The 23621-nt window shown below is 35.8% G+C and overlaps 1 protein-coding gene across 1 annotated transcript; it reads left to right on the forward strand.

The window, feature by feature from the left end:
- Positions 1-79: 79 nt before the first annotated feature.
- LOC129000702 (WD repeat-containing protein CG11141-like) lies at positions 80-23331 on the forward strand (the record flags this gene model as incomplete). The annotated part of the gene is made up of 20 exons (XM_054427663.1): positions 80-177; positions 3001-3225; positions 3817-3975; positions 5192-5323; positions 6274-6446; positions 8608-8743; positions 9514-9808; positions 10003-10144; positions 11489-11669; positions 15448-15502; positions 15731-15837; positions 16572-16761; positions 17336-17557; positions 18904-19066; positions 19591-19694; positions 19999-20189; positions 20425-20643; positions 20807-20930; positions 22374-22531; positions 23169-23331. Coding segments are annotated over exons 2-20 (3139 nt in total), but the record flags the coding sequence as incomplete, so codon positions are not given.
- Between the last annotated feature and the right edge of the window lie 290 nt (positions 23332-23621).

The raw sequence follows: 23621 nt of genomic DNA on the forward strand, positions 1-23621 counted from the left end.
CTACTGCTGAATGCTGATTTCTGTTTTCGTTTTCCTTTCCTGCCATTGAGTGCCAGCCAAGTGCCACTGCCATGGCGACTAGGAAACGTCATTTATAAACGTCAAACGGACTTTTACCGAAACGAAATCTTGCCACTGTCAAAATATGACTCATTCTTGAACTATCTTCTTCTAGAGGTAAATATTTGCTTTGTGTCATCAGGTTCATAATATTTGTGATAAAGATTCATCATTAATGTGTTTTTATCTTTTTCCAAAAGGCTACATTGCTACATTAAGTTTTTAGATGTTAAATAATGTTGTATTTTGAGGTTAGTCAAATCAGATTTGCGGTCAATAGGCTACATAATTAGCTATAAACTTGGTACTTGTTTTTTCCCCATTAACATTTCGATTTTACCAGTCTTATCCCAGAGGGGATTTTTAGGTTTTATGTTGTTAATCTTGTTAATCTGTTTCCTTTAGGCTAGGCCTATATTAAGAACTGAAAAATCCAATTTGTCATCAAACGAGTTATCGATTGCTTACACTGTGAAAAGTGATTTATTTGTTAATAACAATTTGGGTAGGTGTTAACTTATTCACCATAGAAAGATCAAAGAATGTAAAGTTTACCGACTATTGGTGGGTAGACTGGGACGGATGGCGTCGTCCTGTAATCCAGCTACTAGGAGGTCACGAATTGTGTATATTTATAGGCATGCACTGTGGATGCGGTACTCCCTGGTGTGGATTAACGTCTGCATGGGTGAGTACTACGACTATCCACAGTACTATCCTGATAATTAGACCAATTCGTATATACCATGGAAAAAAGTGGTTCGGATTCCTCTATAGGTCCCTTAGTCGCCATTAGCTGTATGGGCTATTAATTAACAGCTGTGTCTAAGGAATAAGTCACTAACAAGACTACAAGATCGCGCCACTCTCATACACTCATCTCCATTCATACTTGGCTTAAAATACCTACTTTGTATGGTCGCCATTTCAAAGAAAAGTAAAGTAAAAGTAAAAAAGTATCAACATTTTTGTTAGAAACACAGGATTTGTGGTAATAACACGAAATGTTAACTTACAGACAAATTTAGACGGGTTTTATAAAAGTTATCAACAAATGTTATTAACTTCTGTGTAAACGCGGCTTTAAATGTAACACCACGCCTGAACTCAGCCTGAACTCATAAAAAATCCATAAACCCCCTCAACTTCCACCCATACTAGTCCATTGTTTATGTTATTCATGATTCATTGGCCTTCTTCATTGACCCTCTAGCAGAGGTAATAGACTGTGCCTAGATATTACGTAAAAAAACACACAAAACAAGACAACATGTACAACATAAAATAATACTGTTGGTTTGCATGATGGGCAGGTAGCAGACGGCACAAAAAAATATCTGCCCCGCTCCACATTATCCTAAAAATAAACGGGCTTTGTAGTACGGCCTTTTCAACATCAAGTCTTTCACAACGGCTTTGAATTTCCGGTCATCCAGACATCGATGCTGGGAGAGAGTATGTTGAAAAACTTGATGGCTGACTGGGGCGGGGATGATTTTAACGTGTTTGTAAGAATAAATTACTTAATCAAGTAGCTCAATACTGGATGCTAAATATTTCAGTCATAACATGTTTTGACACATTGTGTCATCATCGGCTGAGTACTTCTACTTGTGAAGTGTTGTATTCCACCAAATGGCTTCGTCATTGTTCAATAAATTAACATAAAACATGAAAACCACACGACACGTAAAAATTTAAAACACGCATAGAGACATTAATTGCAGGCCTGCTTGGACAAACTTACAGTCGTGCCGCGGGTTGGGGACAGACTCTGTTGCTTTTGTGTTTTATGTTAATTTATTGAACAATGACGAAGCCATCTGGTGGAATACAACACTTCACAAGTAAAAGTACTCAGCTGATAATGACTCAATGTGTCAAAACATGTTCTGACAGAAATTTACCATCCAGTGTTGAGCTATTTGACGTACCGGTAAGTAATTTATTCTTACAATAATATAACTTTTACAGCTCAGGGGCTTAACAGTGAATTTAAATTTAACGTTTTGCTCAGTCTTACCCTGGGGACATCACAAGTTAGGTTGAGCTTTCCCACCAAGTTCTGTCACTGACTCTTGCAAACTCCTCATTAGCTGCAAACTAGACCTGAAAGAGAGAAGATGTTAACCCACGATCTACTGTGCTATCTACTGGCCTAGGAGACAATGTCTTGGACCGCCCAGCCATTGGAAAGTCTACTGCACAATAATACTGATAAAACTAAACACACTCAAGCATTCGGGTTTACTTTAGTTCTTAGTTTGTGCCTTAGGTTGTATGACGTGCCAGACAAAAGTGTTCAGCGTATTTGTTATTAACTTTTGAATTAGTTAGTGATGGTTTCGTTACTCATGATATTTGTTTGATAGGCATATATCGTCATTTTTAGCTTAAAGCGTTAACTTAAGTTAGCATAATTATTATTTGTACCATATACGTCCAAAACCACATAGACTACTGGCATGCCCATCTATTACATCTACAAGTTATGATTGTGGACACCGTTTAGTTTAAATTATCTTCATTCTATTTAAAAAATGTGTTTTGTGTTCAAGCCTCAAGGATTTTCAATTTGGAAAAAAAAATTCAATAAAAGAAATTCACAGTTATATTTGGAAAAAAACCATCAATCTCATATCACGATTCACCACTGGTCTTGTTACCATCTAAAGTTGACCTATTGTCACAAATCATCATTAATTATTTCAAATTTCAATTTGCTATTCAATTATTATTATTATTTCAAATTTCCAGAATCGAGCCTGCTTGGAATCGAATCAGCTTCCCTCAAATTTGAAGGGAAACACTATTACCACTTGGCTCTACTTAGACTTTAATTAGGCTGTAATTAATAATCTAGCATTTTTGTTTCCCGTGGTCAAACTTTGGTGACATAAAATATTTGCAACCAACATGCAAACATTATTTATGTTTCAGATGGCAGAGCCCCGGTGTGAGGATGAAGGTATCTTAAGGGAGTGGGCCCCTCTAAGCCGGCTTCTACGGGAAGTACCACTGACTGTACGCCGAGGACTGTATTTTGAAAATGTCAGCTTAACATGTGTTGATGCATTACCGGAGTATTTGGCAGTTGGAACAAATATAGGTGTCGTATATTGGTACAACCGCGAGAACCATAATCTGCAAAGATTGAGACCTGAGGTAATATTTCTTCAGAGTTTTTTTTTACACCATAAAAGATTTTGTAGGGAACATCCCGAACCCTGATCTAGCTACGGGTTTTCTTAGGTTACTCGATTAATCAATAAGAAAACCTTATTCAATCTGTTATCAATCGTCTATGTTCATATGACATTTAGGGCCTAACTATAAAAACACTTTATTACCGGTACCTTCCCTGAAGCAGCAAATCTAAGTAATCTTTAAACTAATGTTATTTAATTAGAGAGTAAGTTAAATATGGCATTTTTAAGGAGATATTTTAGTAAAAATAATGCAATTAGACAAATGGAAATTCACTTAGTCCGCTGGTTTGCTGTGGCTGGGATATCATATCATTGAGGTTTGATACAACACTGTTGTGTATAGGCCTACTATAAGTAGAATATAAATACTTTGGGCTTAGAAGTAGGGATCTTTTTTGTAGCTTTGTATCCATCAAGATTAGTTCTTTTTTAGCCTGGACCATATATTAAAAGCCCTTAGATCAACAACAGCAGGGTTTAATGGATTTAATCAATAGCTCATAAAATTAATTGTAAAAGCTGTACCTATTAAGTTATTCTTTTTCAGAAAAACACATTCAAAATAACATGTGTGAAACTGGTGTCGTCCGTGGATTACATGGTGGCTGCGGGTGATGAGAGCGGAACCGTCACAGTGTTTAGGATTCCAAAACCTACACCTGAATGGATCAAATCCATTTACAAACAAACCACCGCCTCTACGAATGTAAGTACGATTAACTGTCTACCTACGAGGGAACTCAAATAATTTAATCATATTCCTCCGGTTGGTTTTAAATACACCTAAATTGGCTGGGCTACAAATGACTAAAAAGTAAGGTATTATTTTCATTCCTAAAGCCAAAAAGTATCTCAGCTAGATTAACGGACATGCTGAAAATATTACTAACTTTAAAATTTATCTGCTGATTTTACCAAAGAAAATAGTCCTGATTAAAAACAATATTTTCATAGGCTATCATTGTTTGAAATTTGTAGCGAATGTTCCACTTAGGGAATAAGCTAAATTACCTTAGGTCTCAAGGTAAGACCTAGACCCGGGACCAATTCACTTAGCCATTAACATCTTAATATATAAAAGAAAGTTGTGTTAGTCACAGCGTTTATAACTAGAAAACTACTGAACCAATTGGCATGAAAATTTACAGGGATATTCCTTAGGTACTAGAATAACATAATAGCCTGTTTCCGTTTCAAAAACCCTTAAGGGAAGCGTCCTATGGCCCTTTGCAGTTTACATGTTAATCTTATGGAAGAATGTTTTATTTTGTTTACCATGCCATGTTTGTCATATCTTGATTAAATTAAATTAAGGAAACAGCTGTTGTAATGATAACCTAATTTTTAAAAACAAATCTATGCATAATCAATATATTCTATTCCATTTGTTTTTTACGAATATTCGTTGTCAAATGTAACTGAAGGCAAGTGAGCGTAGCGAACTAACTTCAACTGGGAGGTGCGTGAGCGTAGCGAACGAACTAACCTGAAGGTGAGTGAGCGTAGCAAACAAACTTCAACCAGGACGTGATTGAGCCATGCGAACGAGCTCATCTTGAAAATGAACGAGCATTTGACATAAAACCACATTAGGACAGGACGACGTCTGTCGGGCCAGCTAGTTTTATATAAGCCTAAGTATTCATTATACCTATTTATTTATTAAATAAGGAATAATCTGACAATTTTAAAGAAATATTTTACTGAACATCTTGTAACAGGCAATGGGAAATCCACTTAGTCTGCAAGTTTGCTTCAGCAGGGTTATTAATTTTTGTTGCCGTTTCACTGTATGTTTAAGTAATAAATACACCTTTATGGACTTAACTAGACAAAATTAATTGTAAAAATATTTGGTCAAAAAGCTCCATTGTAGGCTCTGGTGGTGAAATATACTTTGTATTTGTTGTATTGTATTGTAGGTGGAGAGATACACAGTCGGAGGCTTACACTCTACTCCAGTGACAGCGCTAGAGTGGAGCACCAACGGACAGAAACTGTTTAGCGGTGACGCCACTGGCCTAGTAGTACTTACAGAGATTGACTTCTACATGGTAACTTATGCAAATGTGCTATTTAAAACTTTCAAATTTTAGTGATGAATATATTTATTTTTAAGTTAGTCTGAGACTTTTGTAGGGCAATGACATTGGTGTAGTGAGATTAAGTTCAGTCCAGACTGCAAGCTCAACTTAGATTAATACTTTTAACCTTAAAATGCTAAATATGTCAAAGAACTATCCTAGACGAGACTTAGGGGTTGGTGTTCTTGTAAATAATAACACTAGTTACATTTTAACTGCTCAGAGGGCTGCTTAGGTGTTTACCGTGCTAAGACCTTGTGTAGACTGATGTGAGGAGGGAGGATTTAGGCTGGGTTGGAAAAGGTGGTGTGATGTGGTGTGATATGACGCCATGGGAACAGCTATGAGCTCCTATATTTAAATAAAACATCACCTGATTTTGCATATTGCCATCGCGAACAAAAGTTATGGTAACATTATGGTACAAGTATCACAGTATGGTAAAATTATGTTACAGTTTGCTTTATTCTAGGTGATCCGTTACTCTAGGTGTTGACAAAATCTCTGAACTGATTGAAAAATTCTTGAACCAATTGTTTGGGTATTTGGTCTTAAACTCTTTGAATTAGAATTAGACTATTCATCAATTAAATTATACCTGTTTTTACTCTGTTCACATGATAATCCAAACTATTTCAAAACAAGTTTTTGGGAGACATACACATACAGAAAGAACAAGCAAAACGTAGCAAAATATTTGATTTGTGATGTAGCTTAAAGAATGCATTAATTTTTTCAACAAAGGCCACATGAAGTAGTTCTGAGCTTGACTCCCAGGTTCCGCATGTTAGGTACAGTTTTAAGTTTTTTTTGTTGAGTTATACTTGCATAAATAGTAACTAGTAAGTAATTGGAAATATGGTTATGTCAATCGTGTATTCAATATGTTGGATGATGGAGCTGAAGAGTTGATGTTGCAGAACCTGAGCAAGGCGTGCGAGATCCTGAATGAGAAGTACAGAGTGGTACAGCTGAGCTACAATCAGCAATGCCAGGTGTTGGTGGTAGCCACTGAGTACCGCTGTATATCAGCACATAGACCAGACAGTGGCTCTTGGAAGGTGGCTCAGGTCGGCCAGCAGGAGAGACGCAGGTAAACAGTCAGTGTTGAAACATATTCTGTTTTGGTATTCAGCCCTTTCCCTAGGGTTGCAACAGTTATGTATGCATTTTTTAATTCTGCTGGGAGAACAATTTTTTAGTTCCATTTTATCAAATATGGATTTAAGACGACTTTAGATAGGCTTAACACCACGCCGTCCTATATTTGCTTGTGTAAACCCTCATGAAACTCTGTTAGCGCATGAAAAACCTGACTCTAATAACGTTGTGAACATTTTCCGCAGTCACAATTAAATCGTGAACATCTTCTGAGTCTCTGTGATATTGTGAACATCTTCAGCGTTAACGGCAATACTGTTAACATTGTCTTTGCTTACAACATAATCATGAATATCTTCTGCAGTTACAGAAAAATTGAGACCAACTTCAGAGGTCATGACAAAATCTTTTTACACATTATATGGTTACGGAAAAATCAAATGCATCTTTTCTGCCCTGCTAATAAAGAAGGCAGTAAGTGCAAAATTTTTGATTTTCAGATTTTGTTGTAATTTAAGGTTTTTGGGGTCAGGGATTCTGAAAAACACACTTAAAAAGCCGCATCTACAACCGTTTCTGAGATATGGCAGGTGTATATTGCAGTATATACATCATTTTTAAACAAAAACTAAGCTAAAAGGCAGTATCTATAAAAGCTAAGCAAGAAAGGCAGTATCTGCGATGTAGATACTGCCTTTATGCTTAGTGATGTACATCACGTACTGCCTTTTTGCTTAGCATTATGGGTACAAATGAGGAACTAAAAGCAGTTTTTACCAGCTGAGATTATGTTGTTGTGTTTGTGTTTACACTGTTGTTTGTAAATATGAAAATGGCTAGTAGTAGTTAGATACTGCCTTTTAGCTTTGGGTTCTATTATTAGCACTTACTAGCTAAGCAAAATGGCAGTATGAGCAGATGCTGCCTTTTGGCTTAGCATGAACACAAATATTTCTAAGGACAAAAGCAGTATGTGCATTTTTATATTGATCCAGTTTAAAAAAATTATTTTTTATAGTGTCAATTGAATATTTAGGCCTAAGCATTACCGAAGATAACAAAAAATATTAGTTTAGTCTTCACATGTGTTAGGGCAATGGCGGCAAAGTTGAGGTCATTTTCTGAAAATATTCACTTTTGCACATACTGCCTTCTTTCTTAGCAGGGCAGTTTTGAGGTCAACATATTCTGCAGTCACGTTGAAATCAAGAACATCTTCCACAATAATGGAAAATCTAGAACATCTTCCTTTTTTCACTTCATTGTGAAATCAAGAACTTCTCCGCCATCAAGACAAATTGTTACTATTTTCAAGGTTATTGTAAAACTGTGGACATCACCCACAATCATGCCAAAACTGTCAATTTTTTATCATGAATTTTTCGCAAACGCTTTCCACCATCACAGGAATATTCGCTCGTCTTGCCCCAAGCTTGGCCCTACTTGACCCCTTTCCTTGAGCCAGCTGTTGGCATGACCCGATTCAAAAATACCAGGGACCCGCAGACCCCTAATAAAAAGGTACTTGCTGCTTGGGAAAACCGGGAAAAATGTGTGTTTTTTCCAAGAGTTCTGTGGCTACCTTGCTTTCTGAAAGGGCGTGCCTTGTGGTCTGGATCTGAAGAATTTTAATTTCTGGCGCTTCTTATACATTTCTTCTTCAAATACAGTTCTTATTGCATAAATGATTTAATTAATAAAGCATATGGTGCAGATATATCCACTAACTGTCTATATCTGCAACCAGTGGCAGTTCTAGGAACTTGTCAAGGGAGGGGGGCTAACCAGGGTGTTCCATGGGTGACCGGCCTTCCCCCCGGCAAATTTGCTATTTTTAAAGATGTTTTATGACTTTAAAGCCATTTTAATGTGTAGAACTGTATTTGCACTGATCTCGTTCAAGCCACATCAGATATTAAAAAAGAGTCCAGTGAAAGATTATTTTTGCTGGATCACATCAATAAAAAGCACAGCAATTATTCAAATAACTTGGGACTTCCCTATCCGAATAGTCAAAAATCCAGGCAATTGAATTTTTGAAGAAAATATGTTAACTACAATACTACTGATGATGTTCACAATCATTGTATCCATTGTCAATACTATGAAAGTATTTTCAAAAATTGTATTGATACAGATATGTTTGTTGACAGCCTTTGTAGAGTTGGAGCAACGTTTTTCGTACAGCCTCAGAAACCCCTAGAGCGAACGATATACTCAGGAAGAGCTGGTCTACGCTTCTGGCAGTCAGATAGTAGCGGCACTGTGCACAAAACTTTGATCTTCAAGGTAAAAGACCACTATATCTTACCTTCGTACATTTTTCTTTCTTAAAAACTATTAAAAAAATCACTCTTCACAACATATACCTGGGGCATGTAAGTTAAAACTAATAAATGTTAATCCTTCCCGAGTATTGGCCATATATATGCCAACGATGCTATTCAGTTGTGAGTGTTGGCCGTTTATATACACAACTCAGCAACAAGCATACGACGCATATATACGTCAAAACTCAAAACATATAATCGCCATTTAGGTATTTTAAAGTTGTTTTTTAGTCGTCTTGAGTCATGAGTCTACTTGTTGTTCTGAAAAACTGAAATCTATTAGAAAAATAATGGCTAATAAAGACATTTCTATTTATTTATGATTTAGGCCTACTTCTCTTAACTTTGAAACTAGAACTCTTGTCAAACCCTGATATCAAATACAAACCTTTGAACAAAAAAGTTGGGAACTCTATGTTCTTTTCACTTTTTAGAAATTGAAATATACAATTTTTGTGTAGTAAATGGAGAAAGAGTTATTTTTAACAAAATGTATAGAATCCTTCTTCTAGTTAGATACATGGGCCAGTCTAATATCCATGATCAACCTTGAAAAAAGTTTGAATAAGTTAATTTTCCTGGAACTCAAGATAAATAACTAAATATCACAAAGTGTTCTAATATATTTATAACCATATTATACTAAACAATATAGCAACAGAGGAATAATATCTATAAATACCTAGACTACCAAGCTATTATTAAAGGTCTGATAATAATGTTTTTTAGGACGCAATAAAGAAGCCGCACCAGCTGATCCGCCTGCTACACCCCCCTCCTGTGAGGGAAGGGGTGGGGGGCTGGGAGGGAGAGCTTGGCGTAGTAATGCCGTGGAAGGGACTGTACCTAGTATCTCACAACACTACAGGTCTAGTGGTGTTGGACCCCCAGCGTATATCAGTAGTAGCTTGTGTCTATGGGTTGACGGACGTCCACTCTATGGCTGTGACCGCCTCGGAGATATTCATTATTGCCGGCTCACGCAACATCATGAGGCTCTCTTATCTGCCTGATGTATATGGAGGTAACTATATAAAATTTTAAGATTTAGATTTTACTGAAAAAAGGGTACTGACCAAAACTGCTATGTCATAAATTCCTGTGTAAAAAAAAGCTTAAAAGATCGAAAGAAACATTACTTTTGTTGTTAGAAAAATAAATCTCATCTACACAGATTTGAGATTTTATCATCAATTCATCAATCTTATTTGTTTACAGGAAGCCAAGAAGAACCTGTAACCTCGCTGTTTGACGAACTGAAAGTGTCTCCTGTTACCGAAACATTGTTGGATTTGACATCTAGACTGAAACAAACGGCAAACGATTTAGTGAGCAAAAGACCAGTCACTACTGTAAGTGGGTGAGTCATGTTTTTACATTCTCTGGTCTCTGGTGTAAGCTAAAAAATATATTCTGTACTTTTATAAAAATACTAAATAAATAAATATTAAATAGTAACTTTAGCAAAATCTGTATACTAAATTAAAGGTCAACATACCAGAAGTACTATTAGGTAATTCTGGTTTTGGTTAGACAATAATTTGTTTCCAAACTTGAGTTTCACCTTAACACGTTCACTGCTAATGACGCACTTGTGCGTCATAAGTATATTAGCAGATATATAATACATGATGTATATAATTACATAATATATTTTAATCCACAATTTATAGTATAAAATTTATTTAATTAAAGATATATTGTCACTCAATTAACATGATCATGTTAATGTTTATGTTTTTTAGCCATTTATAAAAGTATTACATATCATTAGCAGTGAATGTGTTAAGTAGAATGTTGTGCTAAAAACAGGGTGTCTAGTAGTCGGGAAAAACGGGAAAGTCGGGAATTAAAATTGAATTTTAAAATGTTCTTGAAAAGTTGGGATTTGTTCTTAATTTTGTTGTTACAGTCAGGAACTTTACTGACCACGTAAAATCTAATCAAATGTCCATTAATTGATGCCTGAAACATATTTGGTAACTTGGACATCGGTATTGGGAATCGATTGTAAAAAAAACCCGATGCATCCAAGAAGATTGCGACATCGGAAATTACCGCTTTTCCAGGATGGGGGGGGGGGGGGGGGTGATGACGATAACGTTGCTGTGACCGCGGGTTTCGAAATGACGATGATAAGAATTTTTATAATTAGGTAGGCCCTAGTAAAAAAAATAACTATTAGGTAATAAGGAGAGAAAAAGTCCACAAATACATGATAAGTTACTTAAAATTTTACTTAAAATTAAGGAGTTTCAGACACGTGTCTCCCTACCCTATATTTCAAATTTTAATATGGGGTACAGTTTTTTAATTGGGCTACCCTAATATCGATTGAAACTTGAAACTATTGATTGAAAATATCTATTAGGTCCTTAATCAATATTTTTATTTTTAACTATATTAATAATTATAAAATGAATTTGTTATAACCTAACCTAACTAACCAAACTTGCTGATAATGAAAACATTGAATGAAGGTTTACTAATCAAATCGATGGTTTCAATCGATATTAGGGTAGCCCAGTTAAGAAACTACCCTTAATCCTACTTTCACACTTCAAGTTGCTGGACTCAAGCCCGGAACCGTTTTACGTATTACTCCATGCTAGGCACAGAGGAAGTTATTACCACACATGTTATTATCACAAAGATAAAAATCCATTGGTGGTTGGTGGGATTCGAACCAGAGACCTGTTTGCAGGACACTCCTAGAGGAGGATGAGGAAGGTACAGATGCGCTAGACTCCTTGGACCTCCCACCAGTCCTACCCGTGGAGGGTGATGTCCTGGAGCTCACCTTACAGAAGGACCCAAGGACACTGAAACTGGACGAGATCGGGAAACAATCATTTGACGACGTTCTCTACTCCTCAACTCGCAAGGTACATTCACAACATGACTCTTGGGATTGGGTTATAGCTATTCCTAGGTACTTCAATTTTCAGGCTTCCCTCCATTCCCTATAGTTTTTAAAGCAACAGAAAACCCAAAATCCAAATTTGTTTAACTCCCTGTCACTGTTGAAGGATTATAAGAGACTAGTGATATTTATTTTAGGAACAGTATATGGTCATGATTCAATATTTACAGCTTGACATAACCTGCAAAACACTTTTTAAAATTGTTGACGATGCTCAGATAATTCACAAAACATTTCTTTTTATAAAGAAGCCCTTAACTTATGTTTTATTCAAAAATAAAAATAAAATATGTAATTCATTGAAGGGAGTATTTATTGGTTACTCTACAGCAAAGCTAAGAACCTCCACCAGACATTCCTTTGGGTATTTAAATTCCAACCTCTTAGTCTTTGGTTTCCTCTGTTCGTTCAACATCCCGCTCTTGATTTCCCTCATCGAGTTGGTCTTGACCAGTTCTTAGTAAAGGTTATTTCATTTAATCCCATGGTATAGTTTACTGATAGACTATCTGGTTTAATGCTAGACTATCTGGTTTGCTGCTAGCGCTAGCCTATCTGGTTTGCTGCTAGCATATCTGGTTTGCTGATAGCTTATCTGGTTTGATGCTAGACTATCTGGTTTGCTGCTAGCCTATCTGGTTTGCTGCTAGCCTATCTGGTTTGCTGATAGCCTATCTGGTTTGATGCTAGACTATCTGGTTTGCTGCTAGCCTATCTGGTTTGCTGCTAGTCTATCTGGTTTGATGCTAGCCTATCTGGTTTGATGCTAGACTATCTGGTTTGCTGCTAGCCTATCTGGTTTGCTGCTAGCCTATCTTGTTTGCTGCTAGCCTATCTGGTCTTTGCTAGCCTATCTGGTCTTTGCTAGCCTATCTGGTTTGCTGCTAGCCTATCTTGTTTGCTGCTAGCCTATCTGGCCTTTGCTAGCCTATCTAGTTTGCCGCTAGCATATCTTCTATTTGTTTAGACTCCTAGAGGGTGTTTCAATTACCCTAGAGAATTTCATGCCATCGTTTTTAGAGCTGGTTATAGGTTCAGGGTCGTATCCTACGCCTGGCTTCCTTGTTTGCAGCCTCCTTCTGTTTTTCATTTGTGTTTGTCCTTATTATTCTTTGCTCTGTGGTTAGTTGCCGTCTAGCACCTTCTTTACTTCTTACCAAGAGCCCCACCCCCAGGATGCTGGAGGTGCAGGAGTAGGGAAACTGTCGGAAGGTAGTGGTTCAAGTACTCGCGGAACCAACACCCCGACACCTCCAAGAGGTGGCGGAGGCGGTCCCCCGAATACTTTCCTCACTACCCAGCCTACAGCGATCCCTACACCCACACCTACCACCACCTTACGAATGCGACTCATGGTTAACTAATTGACAAAAAAAGGAGACTTACTAAGGTAATTGTTGGTGCTGTTGATTGTTTGAGATTTTTCAACGAAGTGATTTAATGTTTCTATGGAAACATTTATAAAAAAAAACACCTACAGTATATAGTAAAGTGTTAGTGATGTTAAGCATTATACTCTCATTTTTTTTCTCTAATAAGGATAAATACCCCCACCGCAGCAAACCTGCAGACAAAGCGAATTTCAATTTGCCTGATTGGATTTACATGAAAATGTCTCCTTAAAAATGTCACATTTATTCCCTATTTAAATAGCATTAGTTTAACGAGTACTTAGGTTTGCTGCAACAGGGAGGGTAAAAAATGTGTTCTTTTGTGAAATGTTAATAGTTTAGTATGAAATTAATGCATTTTGCAGATTTAAACAAAATAAGTTCATAAACAAGCAAACCACAACAGTTTACAATTTTCTCCTTAAGAATAACATGGGAATTATAATAACAATAATTAAATTTACACTTTTTGAACTTTCTCCCTAACCATTAGGCATACAACAATGCTTCAATATACTAAATTGTTTTTTTTTTTTATCTCTACAAAATGGTTGGGGAATAAATTCTAAAATTGTATGGTTTTAGGGTCAAAAATGGGGAAAACCAATTTTTACTCCATAAAACCCCGCATAAACCCCTGTTTCCATAGTCCGATCAATAAACGTAAGTTTACACGTTTGTACCTAATTTCATCAAAATCGGATGATTTTTGCTCGAGTTATCGCGCTAACGAACACATATAAATATATATTTAAATTATTTGTCTGTTTGAGTAAACAACATCTTTTCTTCATAAGAAATACATTGGTATTTGATGTCCTGCGGGGCAAAGTCCGAGGACTTTTATTACAAGAATTGGTGAAAGGGGGCGTCTACACAAAAAATACTTAATTTTGACACGTCGTTTGTAAAAATCTGTCCATTATTAACGGAGGAGTAGTGTTTCGTAGAAATCACCTTCATGTATTATACAAATTAAGTATCAAAACAAATCTGTACTTTTTAAACCGGAATAGATAGAAATATTCTGTTTGTGACAATAATTGTTAACAAAGGTTCCGCAGTTTTTTACATCAAAAATATTTTTTAACCCCCCTAACAGGGCAGGAGTAGGGGGTGACTTATTTTTTCCAAATAGTAACCACAATTGAGTAACACCTCATTTTGAAGTGTTTGTAAAAAAAAAACACAATGACGCAAATTTGAGATGAATATCTCAGCCATAGCCAAAATGGCGGATATTCCATAGTGGGTGCTGTTTTACAAAAATAAAAATAACATTTTGGAATACCCGCCGTTTGTAAAAAAAAAAACACAATGACGCAAATTTGAGATGAATATCTCAGCCATAGCCAAAATGGCGGATATTCCATAGTGGGTGCTGTTTTACAAAAATAAAAATAACATTTAGGCTAGGGGTGAAATATCTACCTTGGGTTTGCGTCATTGTTTTTCTTTTAACAAACCCTTCAAAATGAGGGGTTACTCAATAGGGGTTGTTATTGAAAAAATAAGTCACCCCATCCCCTACCCTGTTAAAGGGGTGAAAAAATAATTGTTGATGTAAAAAATTGCGGAACCTATGTTAACAATCAATTCCAAAAACAGAACATTTTATCAATTTCGGTTAAAAAAATACAGATTTCTTTCCATTACTTGTGAAATTGGTGCTTTTTCACATACAGGAAATCAAATTTTGGAATGCCTGCCATTTTGGCTAGGGGTGGGATATACACCTCGGGTTTGCTTCATTGTGTTTCTTTTGACAAATCCTTTAAAATGAGTGGTCACTCAATAGAGGTTGCCATTTGAAAAAAATTTGTCACCCCCTACACACTCACACTACCCTGTTAGGGGGGTTAAAAATATTTTTGATGTAAAAAGTTGCGGAACCTTTGTTCATAATTATTGCCACAAACAGAATATTTCTATCTATTTCGGTTTTAAAAATAAAGATTTGTTTCAATACTTAATTTACACACTGTATATAAGGATGCCTGATCAGATATTTAGATATTTTACAAAGGCGGGTATATCCATTAAACCAGATTTTTTCTTCATAACTTTTGTACAAAAAATTAGTTCAGCCCTGAGGAAAATCTTTTTACTATCAATGAATTATTTCAAGCAAAATAATAATACAAAACATAACCACTTTAGTTTATTAATTTTGGCAAAAAATTATGAAATTCCATCCCTTAATTGAATTTAGCCCTGGAAAGGTTAAGGAAAACTGTAGAAACATAAGACATTAATATTAACTAAAGTAATGTGATTAATTATTTACACAATTCATTCTTTACTACCTCAAGGAAGTTAATTAATATTTAAATATTTTATTGGTTTCAGGTCAAAACCAAAAACTCAAAACAAAGTAAAGTCGTAAAAGCTTCAAACAGTAACGGTAAGTAATATTTCAAATTCATTTTACATAGGTAATGGAATATTTAGAGTATACCAAAGGTAGACAATGAATTTTTAAAATCAACTGATTTAGGCTTAATTTATGAAGAAAGATTGACATGGTTTCACTACAAAGTAAGACCTGTATTTGTATAAAACCACTAAGCAGTATCTAACCATTACATTACTGATAAACACGTTACTGATAAAATTACGTTGTTTACCTCAGTTGCAGCACCAGACACTTGTTCCGACACAGCCAGTGTTGCGAGTGTCAGATCGGGGGAATCGGAGGAAAGCGAGTCCAACAACAACAACAACAATGTCGGGGAACAGGTTAACTTTGATCACCCCTACTCTTAGGCTTTAGTTTAGCTTCTTTCTTTCTTTGTGATCAATAACTACTTCTTTAGAAATGTAAATATCACTAAAAAAATTATGCATTTTTTCTGAGGATTAATTAGTTTCACTGTTATTTACTGTTACAAATGTTATGCACAGTAATAATTTTGAATAAAACACAAATAGGTTTTTAATATTTTTCGATTTTAACTAAAAACTAGTAATATCTTAGTTTGTGCAGTGGATATTAGTAGTGAAATGTGTACGTGGTCATGAATGTTTTTCATGCAAGTTGGTTAGAGTCTTGACTCAAGTTTTATCTTATATATAAACGGTGACAATGAAGTCGGATAGGACGACTTTATAACCTTAAAACGAAAAAAGAGATCACAACCAAATATGGCATATCATAACTGGTAATTGTAAGCTACTTTTTTGTGTACATTGTGATCGGATGCCTCCTATGGGAGACGGCCCATAGGAAGTAAGTTGAAAATCTTTAATGTAAGCATAGGTTGATATATACATCAGATTTAAGGTCTTTTTAAATTAAAAACAATGCCACAAAACCGGACTTCAACTGGACAACCTAGTCAAATAATTACAACCATTCAAAGATTTCCACTTTTTTAAACTTCTTTTTACTTCTAAATATGATTAGGAAGCAGATAAGACAAAACTGTAATTTAGTTCCATATTAACACCAAGGCGTTACCGTTATTTTGCAGCCCCGTTTGTCGTTGGATCTGGTGTCAAGTTCAACTCGCCTCTCAGCCGCCATCCCTCCCGACATTCTGCCTGATCTTAGGAGTCCGGATTCTATCATGAAGGACGTCCACGACAAAGAAATCCTTGTTGCCAAAGCATTTAATTTAGAAGAAGTCCTATTGGCTGCTGAAAAACACTTTGAAAAAGAAGGTTTATTGATTGACTTTAAGATTAATGTTGTTACACAGAGCGTAAGAGCTTGGGGTTGAAGGATTTCTCTAGAAAAACTAAAACTTTCAACTAATGTAATTTTAATGTTTAGCATGCATTGGTGTTTTTTGTGTCAAGCCCCAAGAGGACTCAAATTCAATTTTTTTTTTATTTTTCAATTACAAGAAAATTTTTTATTTGGCAAGAATTGGAAGAATACATTTAACACCAAATAAGTTTGCCATTATAAAAGTTGACCCATGTAAAGCAAATTGTGTAGAAAAGAACTTTAATTTAATAAAATACATTAGCATTGATCAGTTGTGTAAACCAAGATACCAGCTACATGATTAAAATAACCTGTAAGAAATTAAGATTTTTGTTGGATTAGCAATCTTGCCCCAATGGGAAAGAATACACATTGGCACAAAAAATACATTAATTTTACGATTGGGTAATGGTTGTGTATTATGTAAAACTTTGGTGTTAGATTGCATTAATGCAGGTACACGGACCAAACTTTCAACTTTATGCAATCTTTAATCTAAAATTAAAAAGTACCTTTTCATTTCAGAGAACAACGAGACTGAGGGTATCAACAAAGACTGTCTGCCGGAGCTGTTGTCTGGAGTAAAACACATAGAGGAGACTCTGAACTACGGCCCTCCCTCTGGCAGCAGTAGTGCCATACCTTCCCTAGAGGCTGGCAATAACACAGTGCCACAGTATACGGTGCTCAGACAAGACAGCATAGACCACCCTCTGGCTGACGACGTGTGCGGCACTGTCACCAGCGGTACGCTTATTTTGTTATTTATCACATTTTTTAATCCTTAAAGTATGAAATGCCTTCACCATCGACTATTTGTCTGTAGTGATATGATAATACCCTGCAGCAGCAAAATCTAGCGGTGACTGCAGGATGTGGCGGCCGATTACAAACCAGTATTGACTGGCTATCCTAGTATTACTCGGTTAGATTGGAAGCTGCTTGTGACTTAGTTTTTGGGTATTCAATTCAATTCAAAACTATTTTATTTATCTCTTGTACATAGAAATACATTGAATGGTGTCAAGTCAACAGTTGCATGTAATAGTTAAATTAAATACATTTCTTACATAACAACAAAAAATTCACAAACCTAAGTTTTTTTATAATAACACAACGGAAAAGCCAAACAATATTAATACAATTGTTAACAAAAAATACATTATGTTAAATTTATTTTTATTTTTTAACATTCAAAGACTATTCAACTCTTCAAAAGAATAAATAGCCTTGCTGATGAGAAATTTTTTAAATTTAATTTTAAATATTGTTTTGGAAGTCTGATTCAACTTTGATTGGGAAGTTTTTTAAAGTTTTGATCCCGCATACAAGGATTCTTTCTTAAAAATTTTCAGACTATGATGGCCAATTGCAAGGTTTTCCCGATTTCTGGTGAAATTATTATGACTATCCCCAACTCGTTCCAAATTATAAAGGCTGTCCTTTACCGATAAAATTGTTTAAAAAACGTACATTCCATAAATTGTCATTATATTTTCTGATTTAAAATGTTCTTTATTAACCAAAGTTTCAGAATCTAAATTGCAGATAATTTTAATAGCTTTCTTTTGCTTTTTTAGAATAGAATTCAAATTGTAATCACTAGTTTTGCACCATAAAGTGAAATCCCAAAAGATATACTTGAGTGGATATGTGAAAAATAAATAACTTTTAGAGTTTGTTTTCACATAATGGTTTCAATCTAGATAAAGAATATAATTCTGATTGGGTACTGATTATTGAACAATAACCAATGTATCTGTTCTAAGGAAAAGTCCAAAGGCTAAATAGTTAGATAGATACCCAATAGCATAACACATAGCACTAATGTTTCGTTCTGATGTTGGCACTCTTTAGAGAGAGGGCTGAAGAGAAAGTCAAAGTTAAAAACTGGAGTGATGTTCAGAGTTACCAACTGTAGCCACTAAAAAAAAACTAATTAAATGAGCTATTCCTACATGATACTCGAATAGCGGCAGATTGGAGACTCGAAAATGTCTTGAGAACGAGGCTTAAAAGATTTACTCAATCAAGTGTAGCAAGATTTAACACTTCAGGTAAACTGAAGTACACAAACGGCTAATATGTTGCAGACGACACATTGACATTGGATTGTAACGATGGCTGGTGTCAGGTGACCACTCCTGAGGTAGCTCAATATGTGAGTGTGTGTAGAGACTACGTAGTGATGAGTGGGCCGAGCAGGACACTACACTCCACTACTGTACCACCCTCCTCCCCTGCCCGCTGGTCTAGGTAACTTGAACTTGCAAAGCTTTAATAATCACTATGGCTATACTCACTATGTCATGTTTCTTACGTTTTATTGTTAGCGTAGGTTATGTTGGATTCAGTAGTAGAGCTTGTACTGATAATTCTTAACCAACGTTTTACTGAAGGATTATTGCTAGGATAGTAGGCTTTCCTGAAAGGGCAAGAGTCCAATCTGGCTCAAGAAACCCAAAATTCTATACTTTAAACACTTCCTGGCTGCTTGTTGAACTTTCTCTCCCACTAAAATTATTGTGTAATTAGACCCAAACCTCAACATCCAAAGGAGTGTCCACTTTTGACTTCAATTTGTCTAGTTTAGTCCAAATAATGTTTAGTAAAAAGTTACACCATGTTGAGTGTCAGTTTTGGGGGTGAGGGGAGTGTTAAACTTAAACTTTCTTCAGTTGTAAATATGGTCACAACATTTAAAAAAGAGTTTCAACAAAATAAAATCATAAAAATATTAAAAATGGATCAAAGGCTTTTAAGTGTATCTCATTGTTTAGGCTTGGTTACCGAGCCATGGACGTACTGCTTTCACCAGAAGGGCAGCTTGTGTGGAAGCTAGACTTTGATGTTGCAGCTGCTCTACTAGATTCTGATAATAATGGTAACAATCATATTTTAATTTCCTTGATCAACTATAGCATATTTTATCCAAAACCATCTGATGAGAAGTGATATATAACGAAAGGAGAAAAACCAACATAGATTACAGTGTGATGAATTATTTGATAGATCATGTCAATAAGAGTGGCAAGCAGTATGGGCTTGCACTCTCCTCCCACCATCCCTTTTGTTATTTTGTACAGTCATCTCAACAATTATTTGGCGTTTATTCAATACTACAAGCGTCTAGTGGTAAGACTCGATGTTACCACATAACTGCACGTTAAAGCTTTATTGTTTCATAGGTACAGCTGGTGGTAACTGGGAGATTGCAGCCAGGGGGGTGGAGAGTGTAGCACTAGGCAGTGACGTCGCCTGGTACGTGTCTAGTGGACGAGTCTACCTTCAGACAGAGCTTAGCAGTGTTACACCATACCGAGACGGAAGTCTAGTCCCTTGTCCATCACTAGTCACCAGTATATGCTGCTCTAAAGAGGTTGGTACTGGATGACTTTTTTAAATCGTCCAAACTTTGGTCTTGTTACTAACCAAGACATTGATAGAAGTTCTGGGTCTTTGGATCCCTGATATCTCAAAAGTTTAAGAAATCAGTTCAGGCCAGAAATAAAATCACAATAGAAAGATTACTATTTCACTACGATTGTAAGGAAATAATGATGGTGGCGATTGTCATCATGGCGGTGGATAACCATGAATAATGTTCCCCACAGATGGTCTGGGTGTTGACCGCTGATCACTGGGTGTTGTGGCGTGCGGGTGTGACTCCCGACTGTCCCGAGGGGTCTCATTGGCAGAGAGTGGACACACCCGGACACGTTCAAGTGGCAGATATAGCGCTGGGACCCTACAACCTCGGCTGGCTGGTGGACCGTAGCAACTCTGTCTACTACAGTGACAACTACACGGAGGACAAATGTGTCTGGTGGCAGGTGAAAGAACAACTCATTGGTTGCATTTAATTCAGTAGTCCTAGTCACATCTGAAATAGGAAGTAGGAAACATCAGTGAATTTTACAAGTTTTGACACGGTTTTACTCAAGGAGATTTGGTTTACTAAAATGATTGTCCCTAATGAATTGTTTGTTTTTGCAGGTCCTCATAAGGAATTACATGTTTGAGAACAGTTCCCTGTGTCAGATCAGTAGCAATAATAACTCTGTTTGGATCACAAACAGAATGTCTCCTTATGTCTACGTCAACTCAACAGCCATCAAAGGTAACTTTAACTCTTACAGTGGGGAATGCATGGCAAGGTTTAGAGTATTAATTAACTCTAGTTAGTTGTTCTGCACATGCTTTGCAACAGGGTACGAGTACTTTTAAAAGAGAATAATATGGGTCTCTAAATCTACTGTTAAAAACGGTTATACTCATATTTGTGATACAAATTATGAAATTTTACAGGCAAATATCAATTGTACTTATTGCTTATTTTAATGAAAATCCTTTGTATTTGCATTAAACTGTGTGATGGAATCTAAACTAACGACTTTATTGTAATGTAAACATCTATCATGAGATTAAAAAGATTAACTCAGGGAAAATTAAAGAAAAAAACTATAAATAAAAACAAATCCGCCAAATCCGCTTAAAGAGTTTTAAGTATACTCTAAAAAGTTATCTTTTAAACCAAGTATTTTACTCTGTAAGTGACTTTTTACAAAATTAAGCAGCATTGTTATATGTAATTGTTGTTTTAGAGTCAGACAAAAATGTTCTGTAACTTAATTGTATTTTTAGGTTTATATTGAATTGACAATGTCACCAGTTTAATAGCTTTGCTATGTACAAATGTTTATGTGACAATAAAGTGGATTTGATTTGATTTGGATTTGACAAATCTAACTGCTGATGCATCGTCAAGTTTTTAAATATGATTAAATACAGCCCTTTGATTGAAGATCGTGCCCTCATCGAAAAACTGATATTCTTCGGGGAATATTCATATCAAGACCTTTCATTCAAGTATGCGGTTAATAGGTGTGCGGCTTACAGTTTTCTCAAAAATTCAAGTCCTTATTAGGCATATATAACACAATATATATATATAATATATAATAATATATATATAAACAAGAAGAAGATATGTTTATTAACAAAATGAAAATGCTTATCATCATTCAACAAATTTTGTTTTCATAGCCCAATGAGCCAATTTTTAGTGATTCATACACCATCTTTACCTGCACAGTAGAATAATTCCTCTAGTTTGAAATTCTTGGGACATGACATGAACCTTGTCTGAAAAATCATTTGCTTTTTTAAGGTTTGAAACTGGAACCAGCCAGTTCAAATATAATTTTGGATGGTTCAAATTTTTTGTTATCGTCAGTACTAGTGTATCCAACATAGTGTGTAAAAAATGTGACAACCTAAAAACTCTTTAGTCGTGCTGAAAAATTTGCAGAGGTATAATAAATTGTTAAATTTTCCAAACATTTTAACAGTAAGTTGAGTAATCTAAAGTGTGACCTCAGTTCCTGTTCAATTTCCAAGTCTATTATTTATTACCAAACTAGTTATAACAAATTTTTGATGGTTAAAATTTTGTGCTGGTCCCTCATCAGTATTCCAGATTCCAGTTATCCAAGATCCACTGCCCTACTTTGTTTAACAGTTTTTTTTTTTTGCTATATTATGTTGATGTTCCATTACCTAGGCCACCGATGGACAGAAGTTTCTATAAGGAACATGACAGCCCCACTGAGATGGAGGCAAATCACAGCTGAAGGAGTGTTTGAGGAGAAGGGATCTCTGTGGTTGCTGTCTACAGGCAATGAACTCTTCCATTTGAGGCCCAACTCTGAAAACCTTAATGTCAGTAAGCTTCGTTTACAATCAGATATTGGCATACATTATTTTTATACGTTGTTAGGCCTACGTTGGATTCAATACCGATTCCAGAATCTCAAACATGCACAAACACATTACCCTTGCAATCATGATGAGACCATGCATTTTTGATTGCATAATCTTTACACAATCTGCAACTGCATATTCCCAAAATGATGTCCTGAAATATTGCAATAAAATATTAATAAATCCATAAAACAAGGTTGGTAAATAAACTACACCACCCAAGTAAAGCTTGGATTAAATTTTAAAGGTACTTTGTTTAGAGGGATGGATTAATAGTAATAATAATGCTGGGAAACACACTATAAGGCTTAGAAGCATATTTTTGGGTTTCTTATGTTTTACTTGTCAAGCTGTTGGTCCTAATTCCATTTCATTTTCAATCACTTGGCTCTGTCAGCTTGATTATTTGTTAAGCTGATGACCCTTATTTTGTCTCCTTATTAATCTGTTGACCTTCATTTCGTTTCCTTGTCAAGTTTTTCTTTATTTTGTCTCATTGTCTAACTGATGGTCCTTCCTTATTTCCGCTCCTTATTAATTTGTGGGCTCTTATTCCATCTCCTTCTCAAGCTGACTCTCCAGTTTCGCCTTGCAGGTGGTGAATGTTCCATGTAGCCCAGATGAAGTGATGGCAGTGACAGCAGCTCCTCATGCTCTCTGGCTGCTGACAGACGGAGGTCAGATCTACGTCAGGCAGGGGATGGGAGACCAGAATCCACAGGGAGACCAGTGGCGTGCTCTCAACATCGAACAGATTAGTAAGAAGGAAACCCTATTATTCTTTATGTTTCGTATTCCTATGAAGGCTTTTTCAATAAAATGGACTGTATATGAAAGGATAATGAATTTAATTAGGTTTACAAAAACATCTTGTTGACTTTTGGTTTTAATTTAGTTCAAATTAAGTTACTTTTACCACACATGAAGTTCTGATTCGAAGGTCTAGTAGAGGATGAATGAGTATGGCCATACCTTACTTCTGGTGAAAGATAGCTTCTTCAAAATAACAGTTTTCAGAGTTCAAAGTTTCACACATACACTATTTGCA

This window comes from Macrosteles quadrilineatus, unplaced genomic scaffold (genome assembly GCF_028750875.1).
Source record: "Macrosteles quadrilineatus isolate MER2022 unplaced genomic scaffold, UCM_ALF_1.0 Scaffold_8__2_contigs__length_117827958, whole genome shotgun sequence".
NCBI lineage: Eukaryota > Metazoa > Arthropoda > Insecta > Hemiptera > Cicadellidae > Macrosteles > Macrosteles quadrilineatus.